This window comes from Peromyscus maniculatus, chromosome 4 (genome assembly GCF_049852395.1).
Source record: "Peromyscus maniculatus bairdii isolate BWxNUB_F1_BW_parent chromosome 4, HU_Pman_BW_mat_3.1, whole genome shotgun sequence".
Lineage (NCBI taxonomy): Eukaryota > Metazoa > Chordata > Mammalia > Rodentia > Cricetidae > Peromyscus > Peromyscus maniculatus.
In genome coordinates this window covers 78235601-78260851 of record NC_134855.1, presented here as the reverse complement: position 1 = coordinate 78260851, position 25251 = coordinate 78235601, and the positions used below count along the sequence as shown (strand labels likewise).

At 47.2% G+C, this 25251-nt stretch overlaps 1 protein-coding gene across 5 annotated transcripts in view; it reads left to right on the top strand.

Moving 5' to 3' along the window:
- Ldlrad3 (low density lipoprotein receptor class A domain containing 3) overlaps window positions 1–25251 on the top strand; it is a 242004-nt gene that overhangs the window by 92566 nt on the left and 124187 nt on the right. Inside the window, exon 1 of one of the 5 annotated variants that reach the window (XM_042275802.2) lies at window positions 8670–8793. The exons of the other annotated variants lie outside the window; for them this stretch is intronic. Within the exon in view, the coding sequence (XP_042131736.2) occupies window positions 8751–8793 (43 nt within the window). The 5' untranslated portion in view covers window positions 8670–8750. Of the gene's footprint in view, window positions 1–8669; window positions 8794–25251 lie in introns of those variants that run through there. 5 annotated transcript variants of the gene reach the window in all.

Genomic DNA, 25251 nt, shown 5'->3' with positions numbered 1-25251 from the left:
AAGGTTCCTTCATGCATATTCTCTCCTAAAGACATCCTTTGGCCCCTGGCACTCTCTTGTGAGAGAAAATGATTTCATCTGACCAGAAATGAAATTCTCAACAAGAGCTGCCTGGCCTCTGGAAAGCTCAGCAATTACAGGCAACAAGATGATATCCAGGGACAGCGGGGATTCCTGGGAAAGGGATCGGGGTGGTGGTTATTTTTTAACTTCACAGTTTTTTCATGGGAGGAGGTGTGTGGTGTGTGTGAGTGTAGCCAAGCCTAGCATGGGCTATCCTGGGGTTATTGTTGTTTCTTTATATACACCACACGTTTTAATTTCTCTGTACTTCAGTCTCCTCATCTATGAAATGGAGGAAAGGATGAACTAGACTCTCTGATATTAGTTACTTTTCTCAGTGCGGTGATTAAATTCCCGACTCGAAGCAACTTAAAGAAGGAAGGGTCTGTTTTGGCTTACAGCTCAAGGGGATACAGGCCGTTAGTTCAGAGAAGGCGTGGTGACGGGAGAGGGGGCTGGTCATGTTCCTTCTGCAGTAAGGAAGGAGAGGGGAGGAAAGAGGAGGGAGGGGGGCAGAGAGAGAGAGAGAGGGAGGGAGAGACTAGCCAGCAGGGAGCACAAGTGAGCCTAGGCCTCAAGGCCCACCCCTAGCGACTCACTTCCTTAGTTAGGCCCCACCTCCAGGCCCACCGTAGCTGGCGACCAAGAGTTTAAATAGGAGCCTATGGGGGACATTTCTGGTAGAGCTCGAATACATTTACAGCCGTTCAATAGTTGGGCTATACTACAACAAAGTCTCCTGGTCCTTTGCCCTGTCTCTCGCGAGATCAGCCGTCGTTATTAATAAGCCCATCATCGTCTTTAAGGAAGTGGAACTGGGCGTCTTTGGGTGGTGAAGAAATGGAAGCGTACAGAGGGAGGCGCCCAGATCTCAGATAGATGAGGAAGGTCAGGATAAAGTGGGACTCAGCTCTCTGCTGGGCCTTCATTTCCAGTTCCTGTCATTGCTTTCCAGACTGGGCCTCTGGGGTACTAAGGGGGAAAGGGGAACCCAGAGTGGCCAGAGTTTGGGGTGTGGATCCGCTTCCTGTTTCAAGCAGAACCGCTTCATGTCTATTTAAAAAAGAGGAGGCTTTGCACACTGCTCCGCTTCCGCCGAGGGTTCTGTGGTAAACAGATGCGAGGATGAATTCTCACTGCGCTCCCTAAGCAGCCCTGTGTTCTCTCTCTAATTTCTTCCTAACTTCTGGGATCCCAGAGACAGCACCATGATTGTCCTTTCCGGAACAGAGCTCAAGTCCAACTCTCAGAGCACAGGAGTACTCCGACATTTGTCCCTTGTGAGGAGCCCAAGTCTGCAGTCAGAGTCACTTTGGGGGGGGGGGGTGTCGCAGGTGCTGACAAGTTGTCTGTTAGTAGATGCCGCTCAGCTCCGGACCGCTTCAGGTCCTGCTTCGGTCCTGTCCGGCATGTGGCTGAGTCAGTGTTTCCACCTGTGTCGGGCAGTAAGAAGCTATGGGCACCGGGCGTGGCACAGTGTGCGTGGACGGCAGCCGTAGCAGCTACAGTGCCACTGTTCTGATAATCAGAGGCACTGGTGGACATCTCCAGGATCCTCTCCTCAAGCCTTGGAAGATGACTTTGCCAGGAAAACGCTTGCCCTGCGGTCTTGACCACCCAGCATATGTATAAAAGCCAGGCTAGCCGGTTGGTAAATTCTAGGTTCAGTGAGAGAGACTGTCTCCAGAAATAAGGTGGAAAGCAATAGAGCGTGATGCCTGATGAAGAGCTCTGCCTTCCATCATGTACAGACACATAGACCCACATACACATCTGTGCATACATACACACCCCTAAAACAAGCACCCCCCAAACCCAGCAACAGCCTCCCCCCGGGGTGTGTAAGGGGGTGGTTCTCCTTAGTGCTGTTGGCTCTGCCAAAGCTTGTAATGTTAGGTGGCTTTGCCTTTCATAATTGAAGAGGCTCCAGGAGAAGCTCCACCCAGACGGTGAAGAATCAGGTTCTTGCGGGTCCTCAGCTTTGTGCTCTGCCCTTTATCCTGCAGGGTGTGTTTGAGAAGAAACCGTAAGCTGCACGTTGAAGACGCTTACTGTGATGCAAGCCTCACTGTGACACGTGTGAACAACTGTGAAAACAATGCCGACATGGAGCCCACTTTCTCCGGGCTCTCTAGTTAATATCCCTTGGTCTCGTGCCAGCCCCTCCCTCGACTTCTGCATTTCAGAAGTATTTTGTTTTCCATTGCAGACACGAGGAGTACAAAGGCAGATGGTGTCATCACTTAATTTGTTAATTCTGCCAGACTCTTTTCTCCTGCCAATCAACAGTCATCCTTACAGTCTGATGTTTAAGGACAGCCTTGAGGGAAATTACAGAGGAGCAGCATCCTGTTTACCCTGCGAATGAATGCAAAGGGCTTGAGTTAAATCAGAACAAAACAAACAGTTTAAAACAACACAGTGCCTCAGAGCGAATTCTAGGGTGGCCAGTGTGCTGAAGCGGAGCAGCAGGGGAGCAGGCTGCTGGCTGTTCGTGACCCTTCCTGGAACTTAGGGTGGGGGTTTTCTATCCGAGCCTTCCTTTCCTCCTAAGTAGAAATGTGCCCTCCAGCACCTTCCCAGGAATACTGATTATTTACAGGATTGACATCACGAAGTTCTTGGAATTCTCTGCTGGCCTAAGCACACAACTGTGAAACAGCAACAGCAGCTTTGAAGGAATGTGGGCCAAGGCCGGGGCGATATCTCAGTCAGTAGTGTGCTGCAGATGTGAGGACCTGAGTTCGGTTCCCCTGAGCCCATGCTTTTTCTCTTTGTTTGTTTTGTCTTGTTTAAAAAGAAAGGGAGAGAAAGCCTGGTGTGGCATTATGGAGATGGAGATTAATGGCTCCCTGTGATTTTCTGGCCATTCTAGACTAGTTGGCAAGCTCCAGGTCAGCGAGAGAATCTTTCCTAAAAGAGCGAGGTAGCCAACACCTCAGGATTGATAGATAGCCGAGGTTATCTTTTGGCTTCCACACATGTGTGCACACCGACCTGCACATACATGAACATACATGAACACTTACATACACAGAGAATATGGATCATACCTGGTGGTTCAGGCTTGTAATTCCAGCACTCCAGAGGCCGAGGCAGGAGAATTGCAAGTTGGAAGCTAACCTGGGTTATATAGCAAGTTCCAGACCAGCTTTAGGCTCCCTGTCTTGAAAACAATCAATTAAAACCCAAACAAACAAAATAATGAATGGGTGAATCAGTTGATCAATGGATGGGTTGATGCATAAATAAGTAGATCTATGTCTCTATGGATACAAAGAGGGATACCTCACTCTATAACCATTCTCTCCTAGGAACCTTTTCTCCTCTCTCTTCCCAGGTGGGATAGACGTTTTTTCCCCCAGCTCACATAGAACTGTGCTTTTCTGTCTGACTTAAGAGTCGGATCTAATAAAGGCCCATGGGCACTCGCTCTCACACATCAATAGAAGCTTTAGGATGGCCGGCAAAGGGCCTGAATGCATCTTGCTTAGTTGTCCCAGCCACAAACACAGTGAGCTCTGGGCACATGGGAGACACACAGCACACGTTTGTTTGGAAGGGTGTGGACAGCTTGTATTTCTCTCTCATGGCTGCTTTCTCGACTAGTTTTCTCTTAACAAGTAGCCAGAAAGGGTTGCGTGCGCACGCACGCACGCACGCGCACACACACACATACACACACACACACACACACACACACACACACACACACACACACACACACACCTCTCATACACAATGTCTCTCAAGACTTTTAAAGGATTCACATAATTGTTTTGCTTAAAAGCCTGTCTTCACACTGTCTCCTACCGCTTCATCTCTAATTCCAGCCTGTTAATTAACCATTCTTCTGAAAACTTGGATTGCAAGGGATGAGAACGCTGGGACACCCCTCCCCCGTCAGCTAGTATATGGATACCCATCCTCAGCCTCTGTCATTAAATCCTAATGTTTTGCTTCAATTTAAAGGCAGGGGCAGAGGCTAATGAGAGGCTTTTCTGCTGAGGAACAGTGGGCACCTGGCAGCTTCAGTGGCTTTTGTATTTATAGGGGTACCCGCAGTACCCTACTGAAGTACCACTGCTTCAGGGGGAGTGGCAGACAGCTCAGCCAGCCCTGAACATCTAGCCTTCCCCAGCTGGGCTGTTGCTCAGGCAGCTTTGGTGCTCAGGGGAGAATCACAAACACTGAAGGAGCCTCATCTGTGGTGGTTACTGTTACTCTTGTGCAGGGAGCCAGCCCTTGCTGTAGGTGAGCGGTCTAGCTCTTCTAGGTCTTATTTTCCTCAACTCTTAAGGGACTTGGTCATCTCTAAGTACCAAACATCTTTGGTTGTCCATGTAGGAACACATCAGCACATATGTCGGAATAGATTTTGAATGGTTTACATATGCAAAAAGCTGGAACTCCTAAGTGAGCACAGTTGGAGGAACTCTGGGGTCAGAGTGCCTCTATGTAAATGTCGCTGAAACTTTGTATACCAGGCACTCTGCTCAGTGCTCTGCATGAGTGATGTCATTAAGAATTCAAATTGCTCCACTAAATCCCACTGACACACCCTTTATATAGGTGAAGGATTGAAGCTGTACAGAAATTGGCCTAGGTGGAGCCAAGAAATGAATGCAGACTTTACAGATAGAGCGAGCCTGAACCACTGTTATGCTGCCCCCTGCAGGTGAGTGTGTGGCATGGCTGGTCTTTGAGAAGGAGGTTCTTAGGGATCCCTGGAGATTAGAGGCAAAATTCTGGACAACATTTTCATTCTCTCTGCAAAACACACACACACACACACACACACACACACACACACACACACACACACACACACCAAACAAACAAACAAACAAACAAACAAACAAACAAACAAAAAAGCTTGCATGATTAGTATCTGAAGTCAGTCCTAAGTGCTTCTCAGTTCTAGAGGATACAGCAGGGGCTTGAAGCATCAAAACCTCGATGCGAGTTTCCCTCAGTGATGCCATTTCCTATAAAAGTCAACAGCTGGGGGCTGGCTCCGTTGGGAAAGTGCTTGCCTTGCAAGCATCAGAACCTGAGTTTGGATACAGCACTCATCTAAAATGCCAGGTTTGCACATCTGTTATTGTGGTGGTGGTGAGATGGCAGATATAGACAGGAGGACCCCTGGAGGCCTGTGGGCCAGCTAGCCTGCTCTACCCATGGAAATTCCAGGCCAGTGAGAGACGCTGTCTGAGATGAAAAGGTTGTCCTCTGACTTCCATGTGTACATACATATGCCACCGCCAACACACATAAACACAGCAGGTGCATCTCAGGGCACTGTGCACTAATGATGTCGGGCAGATTCCTAACTACTGACGTCAGCTCCCAAAACCCTCTCTGAAGTGTCATCCCTGGTGTCCCAGCTCTATAAGTACTCAGAAGCTGGGGTTGTGGGGAAAGCTCTAGAAATGGAAGAATCTGGCTCCATAGGCCTGGGGCAAGGCTGATTGTCTGACTGTAGCAGCCACCCAAGTAGTTGCTGATGCTGTGGGTCTGAGGTCTATACCTCAGACCTCAAGGTCTGGAGTCCATGTTTCCTGGGGGCTAAACTGGCTGTGTCAGAATAGCCCCGGGCCTTTGTGGGAGACCTGCTCCCACTCTTTTTTTTCTGGGATACTCTTGAGGAGTGAGGGAAAAGAGATTTAGATAGACATATAGAGGAGAGAGATGGAAACACAGGATACCCTCGGGAGGGCCTGGCTCAAAACTCACCACCCCTTTCTGTCTCTTCTATTTCTATTTCTATTTATAGAAATGCCAAGGGGTGGAGCAAAAGACCTCCCCCTAGCACAGTCAAGTGCAGACCCTTCCAAATACCTGGTAACCATGCACGTGGTCAATCCATCCCCATATGCAACCCTGCTGTGTAAAGCAAGCTCAGATCTCACTAGGAAACTTCTGTGGACCCCAACAGGCCTTATATAAGCAGCAGGTCTCAGATGAGCCTTGGGAAGTTTCTGCACCGCACTGACAAACAGTGCCCTGCTCCATGCTTTCTGACAGTCAGTGTCCCTCATGGACTGGAGACAGGTTGCACAAGATTAGCTCATGGGTCTAGGTGGGACCGGATACTTGTGTTGTATTTCCCTGGGTCAGTCTATTCCATACCCAGACTTGGGAATTCTTGTAGCAATTGCCTCTTCATATCATCTAGTCTTTCACATAGGCTCAACTTCTGCTTGCTCTACCCTTTGTCCTTTGCTGTACTTGAATATGTGCCTTTGATCACCCATATCCTGGCTTTGCATCTGCTCCAATAATGGGTTTGTGGCACAGGTCCCCAAGAATCTGCTATCAAATTTGGCAGATGTTGACATCCTTACTTGTCCTTCAAGCAGGACTGGACAAGGTTGACTGTACCTGGAAGTTTTCCTGTGTCCCACCCAGTCCACAGCTGCTCAGCCCCAAGTAAATATACAGAAGCTTATATTAATTAAAACGGCTCGGCCATTAGGTCAGGTTTACTACTGACTAGTTCTCACACTTAAACTCAGCCCATTTCTGTTAATCTATATGTTGCCACGTTTTCCGTGGCTTTACCTGTGTGCCATTACATGCTGCTCCCTGGATGGCGGGATAGCATCTCCTGACTCAGCCTTCCTCTTCCCAGCATGCTCCTCTTCTGCTGGCCCTGCCTATACTTCCAGCCTGGCTACTGGCCAATCAGAGTTTATTAAACCAGTTTACAAGGGCATTATCTCACAGCAGTTGACCACATTTTCCTCTACTCTCTATAGCTGTTGGGATTCTGTCCAATCATCTCTTCTTGTTTGCCCTTCTTCCTTTTTTTTTGTTTTTGTTTTTCGAGACAGGGTTTCTCTGTGTAGCTTTGCGCCTTTCCTGGGACTCACTTGGTAGTCCAGGCTGGCCTCGAACTCACAGAGATCCGCCTGCCTCTGCCTCCCGAGTGCTGCCCTTCTTCCTTTTTAGTCCCCTTCACTGGATCATGTTCTTTTGGAAGCAGGCTCAACCTTTCCATATACCATATTCTCTCTGGGTAACTTCATCCCATTCCTTTACTCTAGTGCTGCTGGGTATTTCACTCCTGGAGGAGTTCCACACCACACGTCTGATCCAGACACTGCCCTCACATATACCGTGGAAGCAGCCCAGTGGATGTGGTCCCCAGAGTCAGGCAGTCTGGGGCACATCCTAGCACTGCCACTTGTCAGTGAGGAAATCCTGTGTACACTACTGATCTTCTCTTGGCAACAGTTTGCATGTGGTGCAGTGGATGCAGTGCTGTCCTGGTTAGTTTTTATTATCAAATTGATACAACCCAGAGTCACCTAGGAAGGGGAGCCTCAGATGAAGAATTGCCTCCATCAGATTAGCCTGTGGCTGTGTCTGTGGGACACTGTCTTGACTGATGGTTGATGACTGACATAGCAGGTCCAGTCCACTGTGGGCGGAACCATCCCTAGGCAGGCAGACCTGAGCTGTATAGGGAAGCCAGGTGAGCATAAGCCAGTGACTGAGCCACTCCTCTGTAGTTCCTGCTTGAGTTCCTGATCTGACTTCCCTCAGTGATGGACTATGATCTGAACATGTCAGTCTCTTCCTCTAAGTTTTGTTTTATCACAGTGACAGAGGATGGAACTAGAACAAGTTCCTCAGCTGGGAAGTTTGCAGCCCCAAGGTGGATGCCTGTTGAGTTGATGGAGATCAATGTCTGCCTTGATTTTTCTTGAATTATTAGAAATAAGGACTTGGAGTTACAGCAATCTGGATAGCTCCCACATCACACATAGACTCTAGTGAAATTTGGAAGTATCTTGCAGCACCTCCTGAGCACGCCCTGCATTTCCCATCGGTTGCACACCCTGTTCCTGTACTCCTCACCTCTGCCCCATCACACAGCCCTTTGCACATCCTCCTTTCCTGTGTGCCAGAGCCTCTGTGCCAATGCCAGGGGACTCAATCAGATTGTCCCTGCTTCCCTCAAGAACAGAGGGTCACGTCTCCCTTCCTGCTCCTGCTCCTGCTCATTCTCGGGGGCTTTTGTGAAGCATGTGTCTCTCTGTACTACATGTGCACGACTGTCTCCTTTTCATTGCATGTTCTTGAAGTTAGGCTGGAATCCCTGGTGTCAGGTACAGCTGGGACTCATTGTACATCTTGTGAATGGAGAGCAATGGAATGGCACTGCAAATCAGAGGCTGATCCAGTGGCACAGAGGGCCAGCCCTCAGGATGCTTGAGATGATCTTGCCTTGTTATGTTTGAGAACTTAAGAATGATCCCTGAGCCCTCTGTCTTCCTAACCGTCTCTCTTGCTGCAAGCCCAATTCACCAGCAAGACCAGCCAGCTCCCCTGCTAGAGCACCAAGTTTCAGCAGGGAGTGACGCTGACATTTCCCAGTGCTGGAGATGGCTTTGATGGCCACACCTAGGGCTGTTGCTAATAGATAGTGGGTAGAGGCTAAAAATGCTGTAAAACCCTAGTTCACAGGGCAGCCCCTGCATGACCAGGTGTCACCCATCCTTGATGCCTTAGAGCTGAGTCACAGAACCTGTGGTGAGCATTCTGAGTCCACCTACAGCTGTCCATCTGTTCATTGAGTTCTCATTGTGACCTAACACCTGGCAAAGGGCAGCGTCTAAGAGGAAGGATTTGTTTGGTTTGTGGTTTGAGAGGGCTCGGACTGCCACAGCGGGTCAAGCATGGCAGTGGGAACGTGTGCTGACTGGTCACACTGCGTCTGCGGTGAGCAAGCAGAGAAATGATTCCAGCACTTCTTGCTTTCTCCCCCTTTCCTTTAAATGACCCAAGCCCCACCCATGGGATGGTGCCACCCGTACTCAGGGTGCATCTTCCCTCCTTGGTTATACCTCCCTGGGTCCCTCACAGACATACCCAGAGGTGTGTCCCTTGTCCTTGCTCAGCTGCATCTTCATGTTACAGGTCTCGCTGTCACTGCTACTGCCTCCGGTGTTCCTGTCCTTACACCCAAGTTAGCCTCGCAGTCACTGTCATATGGTGTTACAACAGCTTACAGCTCTCACCACTGGGTCTGCTTGCCTCCCTCCCTCCCTTCCTCCCTCCCATCGTCCCTCCCTCCTTTCATCCCCCCTCTCTCCCCTCCTTTTCTCCTTCTGCCACGATGCTTAGAACAGTGCCCCGCACATAGTCCTCCATACACAGTGAGGGAAGTGTGGGGAATGTTAAAGCTTTACCCATAGTAGAGTCTAGGTACGACACCACATGCCTTATTTTATTGCATTAGTCCCCATGATAGGGTTGTGGAGATGGAGAGCAGCCGAGGAAAATGAGATGCTGGAATTTGTGAGCTGGAGATGACCATGTGGCTAGAAGGCACAGAGCTGAGGTTTGAACTTACATGTTGGGACCCTAGAGTTGATCGTCCAAGTTAGTCTACCACACTTTTGAGGAAATGGATGTGGAATGTGAGTTTTGAGCCCATACCTGTGCTTTCTGAGTGTGCATATGGTAGAACACCCTTTACTGACTGGGATTCAGTGTCGTGTGTGTGTGTGTGTGTGTGTGTGTGTGTGTGTGTGTGTGTGTGTGTGTGTGTGTGTTTTGAGGTTATGGCAGAGTACCAAAAATCTCTCAATTCGGATTTAAGACTGTGAATTTGTTCTCTCCATTTTCTTTGTTGTTTTGACCGCTTGGGAAACTCAGGCTAAAACTTGATCCCTGATGGAAGTAACTTCACAAGAGAACATTTTGTTTGTCTTTTTCCTTTGCTTCTGCTTTTCCATAGCATCCATTTTTTCCTTATTTTTAACATTGTTGTTTTCCTAAGCCAACTTAAAAGATTTCTGAAAACTTGTTATAAATTTATAATAAATAAATAAATAAATATATATATATATATATATATATATATATATATATATATATATATATATATATATATACTATGTCCCTGACTAGGTGGTGGTGGTACACACTTTTAATCCCAGAACTCTGTGAGTTCGAGGCCAGCCTGGTCTACAGAGTGAGATCCAGGACAGGCACCAAAACTACACAGAGAAACCCTGTCTTGAAAAAAGCAATAAATGAAGGAAGGAAGGAAGGAAGGAAGGAAGGAAGGAAGGAAGGAAGGAAGGGAGGGAGAGAAAAAGAAAGAAAGAAAGAAAGAAAGAAAGAAAGAAAGAAAGAAAGAAAGAAAGAAAGAAAGAAAAAGTCAGTCTGTCCCTGGGAAAATTATTTAAAATGATTTATCTGTGGTGGTGTCCTCTGTATGATGTTGGAAATGGTTCTCACCGCTTTGTGCTTTGGGGTGGTGTAAACAGGGAAAGGCAGGAAGAGCCCATGAGAAGCATTTAACAAGCATTAGTGCTCTTTCTTCTCCTCTGCCTCTGTGAGGATGAGAGAACTTTGCACCAGTACTTGGACTAGTGGGTGCCCGAAGGTGGCTTAACATCTTATTAAATCAGTCCTATCCACCGCTGGCTCTAGTGAGCTCCAGGACAAAGACCCACAACAAATGACTGGTTGTCCTCTTGGCTTTGAGTTGTAGTTTAATATTAGATTTAGAAAGTAGAAAGGACTCCATGGCTTTGCAGTAGACTCAGACACAGAGCCCAGCCTGACAAATAGAAAGCATTTAATTCAATAAACTGAAGTAGACTGACAAAAAACTTTTTGTTACTATGGCAACTGGGTACTTGGCCAGTCCTCCTTTAGCTTGATTATAATGCAGCAGTGAGAAATGTCAACTGTTACGTCTCAATCGCTTATTAGCTCATAGAGTGTCCCAGTGCACGTACTAATTGTTACTGGATAAAGTAAAACTATATTAAGAGGTCCATGCCACCCGTTCCCTTGTACTGAGCCGTACTGGGAGCTTTAAAAAGTAGAAAACAGTACTTATGATGACAAAACTGCTTAGCCCTTATGAAGCCAGGCATCTTCTCACTTAACCCAGTCCACTTGTAAGGGCTCTTTCATCATCCCATTCCGCACATGAGAAAGTAAATCTTTCACAAGGAGCTGGTCCAGAATCTAGACCCAAGGCTATCTGGTTCTTAACACTGATTCTTAAAAGCTAATAGTGGGGTGTGTTTGTTTGTTTTCTTTAAGAAAAACAAGCTGGGTATAGTGACACATACCTATAATCCCAGTGCTCAGAAGGAAGGGGTAGGTGGATCTTGAGTTCAAGGCCAGCCTGGTCTGCATAGTGAGTTCTAGATACCCATCATCTGTTGTCAGGGGACTTTCCCATGCCCTTCACCCCAGCATTGTCCTATGTTCCCTGGGAGCATGCCAGAACTGGGGAGGAATTTAGCTAATTTAGAACCTTCCAGAAAAAGAGCCAATCTTTATTTCTGATGTCACCCATCTTCTTAGGTCTCAGGAATTCTCATAAAATTTGGTTTCTTTATTTGGTTATATCAGAGAGCTGTGCAGTTATGTCACTAATTTTAGAACATTTCATCACCCCAGGAAGAAATGTTTGTACCCATTAGTTGTTATTCTCCGTCTCCCCCTCCCGTTCCCTGGGAACCACTAACCTTCATCTCCAAGGATTTGCCTTTTCTGGACATTTCATGTAAGTGGGATCATTTTCGTAGCCTTTTGTGCCTCGCCCCTTTCATCTAACATAATGTTTTCCAGGTTCTACAGGATATCATGTGTCAGTCTTTCATTCCTGTGTAATATTACAGGCTATAGAGTGTAGGGGTCCAAGTTCAATCCTTTGCATATGAATTTCTAGTTGTCCCAGGCTTTGTTGAAGATTGTCTTTTACCGCAGTGAATTTTCTTGGCCCTCTTGGCAAACATCAATGAGCTGTAAAAGATTATCAGTTTTATTTTGTTAATCCACAGGTACACTCTTACTCCAACACCCCGAAGACCTGACTATTCTGGCCTAATGCAGAAATACTCCAAGATCAAGAAGTGTTAGCCCTCCAACTGTGTTCTTTTTAACAGAGTTTTCACTGCTCCGAGGCCCTTGCTTCCTCCACATGAAGTTAGGATCTGCTTTTCAGTTTGAACAGATAAGTCAAATGAGATTTTATAGAGACTGTGTTAGAGCTGTAGACTGCTTTGGGGAGTGTTGCCTTTTACAGATGTTAATCTCACATTGTACGAACGTGAGGTGTTGTACATTCTCATTGCTGAGACAAAACCATCACCAGGAAGGAAGGGTTCATTTTAGATTATGGTTTAAAGAGGGGTACAGACCATCGTGGCAGGGAGGGCGTGGAGACAGGAGCATGATGGTGAGTTAATTATACCGTGTCCACAAATAGGAAGTGGAATGTAGGCAGGAAGTGGGGCCAACTGTAAAACTTCAAGTTAGCCCCTCCCTTCACCCCTAGCCATCCACTTGAGGGAAGGTTCAACATCCTCAGGCTTCTACAACATTCTGAAACAGGACCACTTGCTGGGACTGAGCCTGTGGGGACACTCACAGCCAAAGCACCACAGATCTCTGTTTATTGAGTTGCTTTGTTGAAGGATGGTTTTCAGTTTTCAGTACACAAGCCTTACATGTCTTCTGCTCAATATAGTCCTAAAGATTTTTGCTGGTTTTGATGTTATGCGGTTGTTTTCTTAGTTTTGATTTTGATTCTTGATGGTGAGTGTGTAGAAATACAATTGATTTTTCCATGTTCATCTTACACTCTGCAGCTTTGATGGTCTTATTCCTTAGTACTAATTATTTTTTATGGATTTGCAATCTCTCTTCATCTTTAATACAGATATTCACAGCTATCAACTTCTCTTTCGGCCCTGACTTACTTGTATTCTTCACTTTTTTTTTTTTTTTTTAAAAGGTTTATTTATTTATTATGTATACAGTATTCTGCCTGCATGTGTCCCTGCAGGCCAGAAGAGGGCACCAAATCTCATTACAGATGGTTGTGAGCCACCATGTGGTTGCTGGGAATTGAACTCAGGACCTCTGGAAGAGCAGTCGGTGCTCTTAACCACTGAGCCATCTCTCCAGCCCCGTATTCTTCACTTTTTAATACTTTGTTTTTGTTTCTATTTATAATCTCGAAATGTTCCTAGTCTTATCTCTCATGTCTGACCCATGCATTTTGAATGAGGGTGTCACCTGATAGGCACATATTGGTGAATTTCACCAGATAAGGATCCTTCTGCTCTTGAGTTCTAATTTCACTCCACTGTGGCTGGAGAAACACTGGAATTATGGTGTTTTAAAATTCATTGAAGTTTTCTTCAGGGCCTTGCATTTTTTCTGTCTTGGAGAATGTTTTTTGTACACCTGATATGTGTGTTCTGTACTTTCTGGGTACTGCATCCTAGAGGCATCTGTTGAGTCAGTTTTAAGTCTTTTATTTTATTTTATATTTTTGGGACAAGGTCTTATGTAGCTCAGGCTCTCCTTGAGCTCTCTGTGCAGCTGAGAAAGGTCTTGTCGCTTCACACACACACACACACACACACACACACACACACACACACACACACTGTGATTACAGCTACCATGCCTGGCTTGTGAAGTCCTGGGGATTGAACTCAGGGCTTTGCACACTAGAGTGCCAACCAAACTTCGTCTCAGCCTTGACATTTCTTTATGATGATGCCAATGACTCCTATTTCCGTGCTCATCTTCAGCCTCTTGTATTTGTCACCGAAGGTGTTGATGTCTCCTGTCATTTCTGTTAATTTGTCCCATGTATTTGGGGGCTCTTATTTTAGGGCATATAAATTTGTCTTCTTAAAAATCTTGCTTTGTCCTTAGGGGTAATTTTTTTTTTTATTAAGATTTCATATCATCTGGTACATGCATGGTCACTTCAGTTCTGTTGATTTTGAGTAGCTTTGGTTTTGTTTGGCTCTGCCTTTTTGTTTCTTTGTTTTGAGCTAGAGTCTCACAGTGTAGCCCTGGCTGGCCTAGAACTCAACTCACTATGTAAGTCAGGCTGGCCTTGAACACACAGCAGTCTGCCAGCCTCACCTCCTGAGTGCTGGGCTTAAAGGTGTCCATAGCCATGCAGCTGTATATTTCTCCTTAAGCCTTACAAGTTTTCAGATGTGCAGCCAGGACCAAGAATCACTGCTCCATTAATGTTTAGGTTCAGGATTGCTGTATTTAAAGTTCACCCCCAGATGATGGTGGGATCATTGTGGGATTATCTGAAGCCTCACTGACTCATATTAAAGGCATCATAGAAACTTGGATTCTGCCTTACTTACTGTTCTGTTGCTGTGAAGAGACACCATGACCAAGGCAACTTGCAAAAAGAAGTGTTTAACTGGGGGCTTGCTCACAGTTTCAGAGGATTAGTTCATGGTCACTGTGGTGGGAAGTAGGGAGTCGGGCAGGAAGACACGATGTTGAAGTAGTAACTGAGAGCTCACATCTAATCCACAAATTGCAGGCAGAGAGAAGGAAACTGGGCCTGCATGGGCTTTTGAAACCTCAAAACCACCCCCTGTGACAAACCTTTTCTAATAAGGCCACACCTCCTAATCCTTCCCAAACAGTTCTACCAACTGGGACCAAGCATTTAAATATATGAGCTTATGTGGGTTGTTCTCATCCAAACCACCACAAATGCCCTGAGGAAGATCTTCCAGAATCTGCAGTCCTGTTTTCCTCAAAAGGTTCTTTTCTCTTTATATAATGACCAAAAAGAAAAAGAAAAAAAGAAATCCTCCTGGGTGTCTGAGCAGTGGGAGGTACTGCCTGGCTCCAGCTGTGAGGACTGGATGGTCCTCTGGTTCTAAAGGTACCACAGCAGCCATTCACTGTGCTCCCAGCAGGCATTGCAGTAACAATCACCTGGACAAACTCTTGACTCCCAGGTCCTGGTGCCTCCTTGATTGTGTTTAGAGAGCCAGGTAAACCGTCCAGGGAGCTCATCCCCCAAAGCTTCCTTTCACCTTTAATACTGTCTTCCAGAGAAAGTTCTAGGCTGCTACTATCAGTCCCACAGTAGTCTAGTGGAGTGAGATAATATGCCATGTCTTGATGAAGTTGAGGTACATAGAGGCTAAATAGCATATCCTCATCATACAGCCTGTGAGATTTGAGCTTGGGCAGGCTTACACCCTTCCCTACCTCCCTGCTCAGGCTATTAAAAGTCATTTGGTTTATTTTCCTTGCAACATCCACACTTGTCCTGTGTGTAACATAAAGACTCGTAATTCTGGCTACTTGGGAGGCTGAGGAAGGAAGACTACAAGTTCAAGGTCACCCTGGGCAATTAAGTGAGGCCCTGTCTCAAGAAAATTAATAACATTGGGCATGATGGCACATGTCTTTAAATCTAGCAGGCAGATCTCTGTGAGTTTGAGGCCAGCCTGGTCTACAGAGCTAGTTCAGGACAGCCAGGGCTGTTACGTAGTGAAAACTTGTCTCGAAACAATAAAAAATAAAAACAAAAAAGCTGGGGGTGTAAATGAGTAGCAGAGTGCTTGTCTACCATGCTCTGAGAAAAAGAAGAAGGGGGGGAGGGAGGGAGAGAGGCGGGAGGACAGAGAGGAGAAAGAGAGAGAGGCATAGAGCCACCCTTAAGGTGGATGAGCACCTCACCTTTGTCAGGGTCAGCAGTTGAGCCACAGGCCTGCACCAGTATCCGGCGTATAGCAGATCCTCTGTTCAGACAACTGGTGAGGCCTGTGTGCCTTTGTCCCTTTTCACTGTGGGGACATGGGGGTTGTGGGGGAGTAAATGCCTTGTCTAGGTCTCAGTGATTATGTCATAGCTGGAACAGAAACTCCTGTGACCCTCAATCCCTTCTGACATCTTCAATCCAGGCTGCGGACCTCGTATCTGAGACATACGAGAGGAGATGTTTGGGAAGATTGTGCTATTAGAGGATCTTCTGGCAATGCTGTTTCAACCGCATTTCCTTCCCACTTATATTCCAGTTAGGTGGCATCTGCTGCCCTTTCTCACATCTCAGGCAGCCAATATGTTATTGTAGGGAAAAGTAATACCTGGCCACGTCTGATCAATAAACTTGGAGTCTACTGCAGCCTTCACATGGCGCTGAGCTGCTGTGACAAGCAGAGGCTTTCCACAAGAACCGATGATTTGCACAGGCTTCAGGGCTCAGTGTGGATCTTACTTTTGGGGCTGTTTGTCATCCTCTTTGAGACCTCAGTGGACACGCTGCCCTTCCCTAGACTTCTAACAGAACCCTGGCAGGTTGTTTTTCAAAGACTGTTGTTCTTGTGTTTCATTCTTGGCTTTCTTGACCACCAACCGGAAGTCATTTTTTGACTTTGAAAAGGAACCACAGTTTGGCGTTTTAGAAAGCGAGCCAAGGGACCCAATCTAGTGGCAATTTCAGACATTCGAAAAATGTCCACATTGTTCCCACCTCCAAGCCAGTGATGGTTTCAGCCGGGAATGGTTGAATGTGTGTGAACCTTTGGGAGGTGTTCACAGTGATTTAAATTGCCTGCGTTTTCTAATTTGGTTTCTTTCTGATTTATACTTTTGTGTGACATTCATTCGATAACATTACAATGAATTGAATTACAACTTGTTTGTAATATTTTTCTTAAGAGAAATGTATTTTTATTTTATTCATTTATGACAAGTGTGTACTTGTGAGGGGGAGGTGGAGTGAGAGAGACAGCAACCGAGCACCCGGATGTCAGAAGACAGCTTTCAGGAGAGTGTGTTCTCTACTTTCTCTGTGGGTTCTGGGGCCCAAATAATTCAGGTCATTAGACCTGCATAGCAAGTGCCTTTGCCCACTGAGCCATCTTGCCAGCCCCAAGATAGTTTTTTTAGCTAAAGAAAAAATTGCAGGTACATTTACTGCTAGAAGCAGCACATTCCTGTGGCCTTCATGGTTCTCTTCATTTCCAATGTTCTGACCTCTAGGCCCTTGCACACGCTCTTCCATTTCCTGGGAATAGTCTTCATACTGTATTTCTACAAGCACTGGACATCCCTAACATGGCCTATCTGTCTTCTGTAGACAGTCATCCATCCCACTGCAGAGCAGTCTGCACCTTAATGCCAGTGGAATTCATGGCTGAGACAACTGCAGATTGTAACTGTCACGTGGGGCATCCTAGCCTCAGCCTGCATCCCTGGAAGCCAGAAAACTGCCATCAGCCTCCGTGGAGTTGAGATTAGCTCCCTCGTGAGGACACTGCTTGAATTGCAGGCAGAGCCTCATCCGCTTCCGTCCTCACCCACCAGCCTCCTGCCCTGGTGACCACACAGCTGCCTCTGCCTGACAGGTAGCAGGAGGCTGGGGCATTTTGTTACTGGCCAACAATGGGGTAGATCTTCCCCCTTTAAACCTATTTTGTATCATGCACAGGTAAAGTGTAAATTCTTACATAGTAGGCAAAAGTGATTTAAGAGTTTTCAAATTCTAAAAGGGTCTTTTTTGCTAGGACAACAACCAATTGTATATGAGACTACAGCTTTTATGTATAAGAAAAAAATGATTTTGTTCCTTATTGAAATGGGGAGAGCTAACCTTTGACCTACAGTCTGTCTTGCCTATGGGGATATGTTGGGGTAAGGTGGAGCAAAGATTGTGGGAGTCGCCAACCAGTGGCTGGTCTGGCCTGAGACTCATACCACAAGAGGGAGCCTACCTCTGACACTGTCTGGAGCACCAGGACCCAGAGGCTGGATGACCCAAGAGACCTAGGATAGGCCCAAACAAGACTAGAGGAAAAAACCGTCACTGTGGTGAGGCCTAATGTTCTGCTGTAATCATAGACTGGTTCCTCGCCCAGTTGTCCTCCAGTAACTGGAAACAGATACAGAGACCCACAGCCAAACATGAAGCCAAGCTTGGGGAATCCTGTGAAAGAGGAGCAGGAGGGGTGTAGGAGCCAGAGGGGTCAAGGACAGCACAAGAAAACCCACAGAATCTACTAGTTTGGGCGCATAGGAGCTCACAGAGACTGAACCAAGAACCAGGAAGCCTGCATGGGATTGGCCTAAGCCCTCTGCACATATATGATAGTTCTGTAGCTTGGTCTACCTGTGGGACTCCTAACAGTGGGAGCAGGGACCGTCTCTAACTCTTTTGCTAGGTTTTGGGACCCTACTCCTCATACTGGGTCGCCTTGCTCAGCCTTAATACAAGGGGAGGTGCTTAGTGTTACTGCAGCTTCATATGCCATGTTTGGTTGATGTCCATGGGAAGCCTGCCCCTTTCTGAACAGAAACAGAGGAGGAGTGCATGGGGGCGGGGAAGGGGCAGCAGAGGGGAGGTGGGGAAGAGGGAATGGGAAGAGAGGAAGTAAGGGAAACTGTGTCTGGATGTAAGAGAAATACATTTAATAATAATAATAATAATAATAATAATAATAAAAAAAAAATAAATGGAGGAAACATACAAAGTGGTCTGTAGTTTGCTTGTAGACATCCTCACATTACTCTTATATCTAGGACATCAGTGTTAGACTCAACTTGGAACAATAATGTTAGAATTGGCCCCACACTGTCCTCACGGCTGTCATTTTTTGGAATGGCATCTGGTTTTGTGATTGTAATACCAGGAAGAAAGGAGCAATAAGGTCACCTGCTCTGTGGGTTTTGAGACATAAATAGTATCTGGCAAAGTAGGATTATATCAGTCTGTTTTGTGGTTCTGTAGTAAAATGCTGGAGGATGGGTAACCTTATAAAGAAAGATGTTTATTGTGACGTGCTTCTGGTTCTAGAGGAGACATGACCGGTGATAACCTTCTTGCTGGCAGAGTCCTAAGGTAGCCCAGGACATCCCATGGTAAGAGACAGGGAAGATGCATGTATGGCCTCTGTTGGTCTCTCCCTCCCTTTATAATGCAACCAGGATTTGGTCATGGCATCCCCACTCTGATGACTTTATTTAATCATAGGTATCTCATATTGAAACATCAAAGGGCTCATCTTTAAACATCACGGCCAGATGAAGTCCTCCCTGCAACATAGGGATTAAATGTCAACACAGGAACCCTGGGGAGGGACAGATTCTAACCATTTCCAAACTGTAGCAAGGTTGTCCCCGTGTATGTGTTCATGGAAATATCTGGCTGTGCTAAATGAAAATACAGTCTCTGAGGGGAGTCACTTCCCTTAGTGAATGTGTGTGTGTGTGTGTGTGTGTGTGTGTGTGTGTGTGTGTGTGTGTGTGTGTGTGGTGGGAGGTTGCTGACTCACTCTTTGCAAAGCTGCACGGGGAAGGTAGGACTTCTGCAGAGACACACTGGAGTGGATAGCCCTGGGAGAGAGCACCTGTCCCCACCAGCCTTTGAGACCTCGGGGAGCGTGCCCTGGAGACAGAGATGCTGCATCTCCTGGAGAGCTGTGCAGACCAGGAAACCCCTTCCAGCAAAGACTGATGTCCCATAGCCAGTACAGATTTAGGAAGATAAAGGAATGGCATGGTTCCCTTGACCAGATGGGAATGTCCCCTCCTCTTCAGGGGAATGGAATGTACGGATGTTAAAATGAAAGGTGACAGAAATGGATGGAAAGTATAGAGTGGTTCTGCAGTTAGGGACCAGCCTAACATAAATGCAGAACGGTGGTTTGCTCTCATCTGTTGTGGGCAGCGGTCTTTTCTTGTGGCCATCTTTGGCCTCAGGGGATGCCAGGTGAGAGCTAAGGGACACCAGAATCTACACTGTGCATAGCCTGGGACCCAGCAGCTGTACATCAATAAGATACTATTCAAGTGGGAAGATGACTGTATACATCTCCATGTGCTGTTTAAAGTGTCTGTCCGTAACTGACCTCCTCTGACTGAGCCATCAACCCAGCCCCCACAGCATTCTTAATGGCTGAGGATAGTTTTACTGTGGTGGCTGGGTTGATGGTTCAGTCAGTAGAGTCCTTGGCCTACAAACATAAGGACCTGAGTTTAATCCCTCCCACCCACATAGAAATGGGGCATAGTGTTTCTATACCTGAGATCCCTGGACTAGAGACTGGGGAGCCAGATGCCACAGGATTCCTGGAGCTCATTGGCCAGCCAGTTTCATTCAGTCAGCAAGCTCCCAGTTCAGTGAGAAACCCTGCCTTAAAAAAATAGGTGGAGAGTGATCAAGGAAGACCCCTTCTATTAACCCCTGGCCTCCACATGCATTCACACACATGTATGCATGTAGCCACCCTGCCTCGAAACACACACACACACACACACACACACACACACACACACACACACACACACACGCTGTGGATCAGTAGTGGTCAGAAGCAGGTTTCAGAGCAGTATGTGTTTTGTATGAATTTATATGCACCTACACACTGGGGCCAACTTGTTAATTCCGTCTGTGCTTACTCAGTAGCTTACACACTGGGTACTTTTTCTGAGCAGTGGACAAGACAATGTTCGGCATTCCCATGCTGTGGCTGGTATAGCAGCGTTTTCTGGAAGCCCAGGAGTGCTGCAGACCACCAGGCTTCACCCTCGACTTGTCGCATTATCAGGATTTGACCCATTGACCCATTTGCACAGGATTTTTCTTGCTGCTGTTATGGTTTGAGTATGCCTTGGCCTCCATAAGCTTATGTGTTTGAACACCTGGCCCTCAGATAGCAGTGATGTTGGAGAAGCTGTGGGACCTGTCTGGCAGAGGTGGGTCTTTGGGGGGTGTGTGTGGTGATATATTGTCCCTATTGTATACCCTAATAAACTTATCTCGGGATCAGAGAACAGAGCCAGCCACTAGATTAGACATAGTGGCCAGTGGTGGTACACGTCTTTAATCCTAGCTTCTGAAGGCAGAGATCCATCTGAATCTCTGAGTTCAAGGCCACACTGGAAACAGAGCCAGGCAGTGGTGGTACACACCTTTAATCCCAGTACTGGGAAGCACACACGCCTTTAATCCCAGGAAGTGATGGTAGGAAGCAGAAAGGTATATAAGGCGTGAGGACCAGGAACTAGAGGCTTTTAAGCAGTTCAACTAAGACCTTTTCGGGTGAGGACTCAGGGATTCTTGGACTGAGGATTTCCTAGAAGGCTTTTAAGCAGTTCAGCTGAGGTCCCTTCCAGGTGAGGACTCAGGCTTTCAGTCTGAGGAAATAAGATCAGCTGAGGAGTTGGCGAGTTGAGGTTGGCTGTGGTTTGTTCTATTCCTCTGATCTCTCAATTTTTTACCCCAATTTCTGGCTCCAGGTTTTTTTTTCTTTCTTTTTTTTTTTAAATAAATAAGACCGTTTAGCAATTCGTGGTGGCGGGGGGTGGGGGTGGGGGGTGGTTCCTAGCCTGGCTGTGCTTTTACTTCCTGGTTGGCTGTCCTGATTGCCCCCACACTCTCAGCAGTGTGAACTGAACCACACCCACTCCCATGCCTTCCCCTCCTGATGGACTTTTAACAGTCTCCTGACACTGTGAGCCAAAATGAGTCCTTCCTCCCTCACAATGAGAAGAGTAGCTGATACAGAATCATGTTTACTAAATGTCCACAGCACTCTTTCCTGGGTGGTGGTGATGGGTGATGATTTTCACATTCTCCTTCATACGTTTCTCTGCTATAGACATCTTTCACAGTGAGCTTGGGCTCCAGCTTACGAGCAAGGATGGGAACATTGCAGAGGAGCTTGTGGCTCCTGCTTCTTTGGCCCATCTTGGCTTTGTACTGGCAGGATCCTATGGCAGGAGTTGGAGGTCAGCAGCTCTTCCTCATCTGGCCAATACAGAGGCAAAGAGGGCCACCCTGAATACCCATTGTTTGGTCTGGTGGTGTAGCCGCCACCTGAGGGATGTGGCAGGTCTGACTGGCGGAGTTCATAGTTGTTCTGGCTGACTTGGGTGGTGACTGAGACAGGATCTCACTGTGACACTCGGGCTGCCTTCACACTTGCTGGCCTCCTGCTTCTGTCATCTTAGTGTGTCACAGGTGTGTGTCACCACACCAGACTTCTAGCCCAGCTCTTGTGTGCGGTGCACCGGGGGAGACCTGGGCCATCAGCGATAGATAACAGACCTAGGTCATTCTCTAAAGGGTGTGGGTGCAGCCATGAGTGCTTTCTGGGCAGATTGAGTCACAGGCTTGCAGTGTAGTGAAGAGCCTTTTACCCCAGGTCTGGAGCATTCTGGTACGTGGAGGAAGGGCTCTTGGTTTCCTGGTTCCCTTACCTTTGTTCTCCATTGAATCTGAACTCTGGTAAGCTGTCTGAGCCAGGTGTGGCCCGGCAGCACTCTCTGTGGCATAGCGCTACAGAGCAGAAAGAGGCTGGACTCAGGAGCGGGAGAATCAGGCTCAAGACCAAGTTCAGCCCACAGGAGCTGCCTGACTCTGGGAAGGTTTGCTGTCTGATTTGGGCTTCAGTATTCACAGCTGTGAGACCCGAAAACCAGGTATTAGGTAGACCCATGCATCCTACATGCTCTGGACTTAGAGATTGGTGTCACCAGACCATTTCCTGGTACCCTGTAGTTCTCACATGTCTCCCAGAGACCTGTGTCTCTGACCTTTAGCCCATTAGTACCCCCTGGCTTCTGGTAAAATGGGAAAAATATGGACAAGTCAGGGAACATGCAGGTCAGGTTCCCACCTACACTTCAGGATGAAGAGCTGTTCGCTTCGAGTCTGGAGACTACCTTCCTGTTGCCACGGCTGCCTGAGTTGTGGTGACTGAGGACAGGTCCTTCCAGATGGGTCAGCCTCAATTGAATGTCTCATCCCCCATCACAGGGACCACATAATTGTTTCTCCCCAATTCACCCTTGGTTCTGCTGGTCCCTGTTTGGCTACTAGCTCTGTTGTGTGGCTTTTCCTAAGGAGATGTAAGCAACTGTCTATTCATGCTAGGCAGTTAGGGCACTAAGAACAGACCAAAGAGATGATTTCACCCAAACCTGATTTTGTGACCAGTGTGTTTACTGCGGTTGCTTACAGGAGCACGGGTGACTCAGAACCTTGCCTGCCACATCGTAAGTGACGACTCACAAAAGCACACCCACAGAGCTCCTTGAAAACAGCTCCACTGTTGAGTCTCCTCTCTCCTAACAATTGTTTCCTTGGCTATATGACTTTGCGGAGGGACCCTATAAGTCATGTAAATTTATGACCTTCTTGATCCTCTAATTTATGTTAGTTTTTTGACTCTCCTGAGCCTCCCTCTTTCCTCCAGAGGAAACAGCCGCACATCGGTTTCTGTCAGAGGCTCTGTCATGGTGGTAGGAAAAGCAAGTGCCATTGTCTCAACTCAAGCTTTTATGTCGACCACCTCCATCTTACATGACCCCTGGAGGGCGAGTTTTGCCTCCACTTTGTTGGTGAAGAAACTGAGGCTCATCAATATTCAGAAACATGTCCAAAGTCACCAAAATGGAGTCTGAGTTTGAGCCCAGAACTCTTGAGATGGTGCTTTGTGAAGAACTCACAAATAACCTGTTGACCACGAGTCAGCTGCCACCTACATTGGCATCATACAGACGGTGGGAACGTGTAGGTAATTTACTGTATTTGTTCCGAAGAAATGGCCTTTTCCTTCTTGGAGGAGTGTGGGTCCAGCCTCGCAGACAGGAGGCTGGAGGATGCTCAGCGGGGCTGCTACCAGCACTTAGCCATAGATCTCATCTTGTGTCTCCTAATCGACACTCAGAGCAGACAGCACCATTAACTAGAAAGAGCATCACCCCCCAGGGCTACGGGGCTTAGCAGGGCAGTAAATCAAGCCCAAGTTACAACTGTTTCTGTTCAAACTGTTTGTACAGCAGGTGTACAAAATGAATTTCTTCAGCGCAGGAGTCTGGCTTCTGTTGGGAGAAGTGACAGCCTGTGGCAGAGAGGCGTGCTGTTAGGTTGATTGAGGTCATGGCTTCTGGAGTCCACATGCCTAGGCCTCCCCTCAGCACTAGATTTCTTAGCTGTGTGAACTTGACTAAGTCACTTTATCCTCAAAGCATAGCCACAAAATGGTGACAGAAGCCATACCTGTCTATGTCAGGACTCCTCAGGACCCTCCCAGGGTCATCATTTCCTAGGATTCTCCAAATGGTCATTGGCAAATGGTCATCTCCAGGACCGTGGTTCATGACCTCAAAAGGGAGCAATGCAAATTCAATAATAGGCAAAATATGATGGCAGTGGTACCCAGAGAGGCCCAAGCCTTGGCTTCCTAGAGTTCTCTCTTAGAGCACGCCTACAAGGTGCACTCTGTTCATCGGTTTCAACACCATGTGTGAAGTGCCCACCGGGCAAGCTCATTTCAGACTCGGCACCCAGTTCTTGTCAAGGGCTGATCCGCCGGGCCCTGTCTTAGTTTCCCTTCCTGCTGCTGTGGGATAATACCCTGACCAAAGCAGCTTAAGGAACGCCTCACAGTTGCAAGGTGCTGCTCCTCGTGGTGGGAAATCATGGCGGCAGGAGCTTGTGGCAGCTGATCACATTGCCTCTGCAGTCAGCAAGCAGAGGTGGTTTCCAGTGCACAGCTCCTCTTCATGTTTGCTCTTGTCCTAGGTTTTCCCGCCTCGCTTACTGTAATCTAGATGCTTCCTCACAGACATGCCAGAGGCTTGTCTCCTAGGCTATTCTAGAGCCTGTCAAGTTGACAGTCACGGTTCACCATCACAAGCATCCACTGCCTCATATGTTCCTGGATTCCAGACTCAAAAGAAATGCAAATGTTAGCACAAACTAAACTGGACAGCTTGCGTAAGCTCTCAGAGAGGTAGGATGTCCCCACACATTCTGTAAACCACATTCCCAACTGTATTTCCAGCCAAGCAAGGTATGACCTTGCAAGCAGGTCTCTGGAAAGGTACAGCCCCAAGAGTGTCACATGCGCTTTTCTGCACGCCGCCCCATTGAGTGACTACTGGGTAAATTAAATGAGAAAATCTATGCAAAGGTCTTGGCACCCTGCCTAGTATGGCAAGGACTCACTAAATGCCAACAACAATTGCTTTGATATTCAGGGAATGCATTTTGACTGGCTCTTCGGCTTCTAAAGAAGCAAGCTCTGTGTCCCCCGTCCAGCTCTGTATCTACCACCCACCCACTCACCCACTCACCTATCCATTCCTCTGTTTTGCACCTGCTACAGTATGCAGCTTCTGCCTCGCCTCCTCCAGGACTTCGTGTGCACCTTTGATGGGGTGTTTATGTGTGGATGTGGGTAGGCGTTGTATTTGTGTGTTGGAGCATGGAGGTCAGAAGTCAACTTCAGTTGCTGTTCTTCAGGAGCTAGCCACCTTGTTTTTGAGACAGGGTCTCTTGCTGGGATCTGGGACTCGGCAATTAGGCTAAGCGGGCTGGCCACTGAGCACCAGGGGTCCACCTATCTG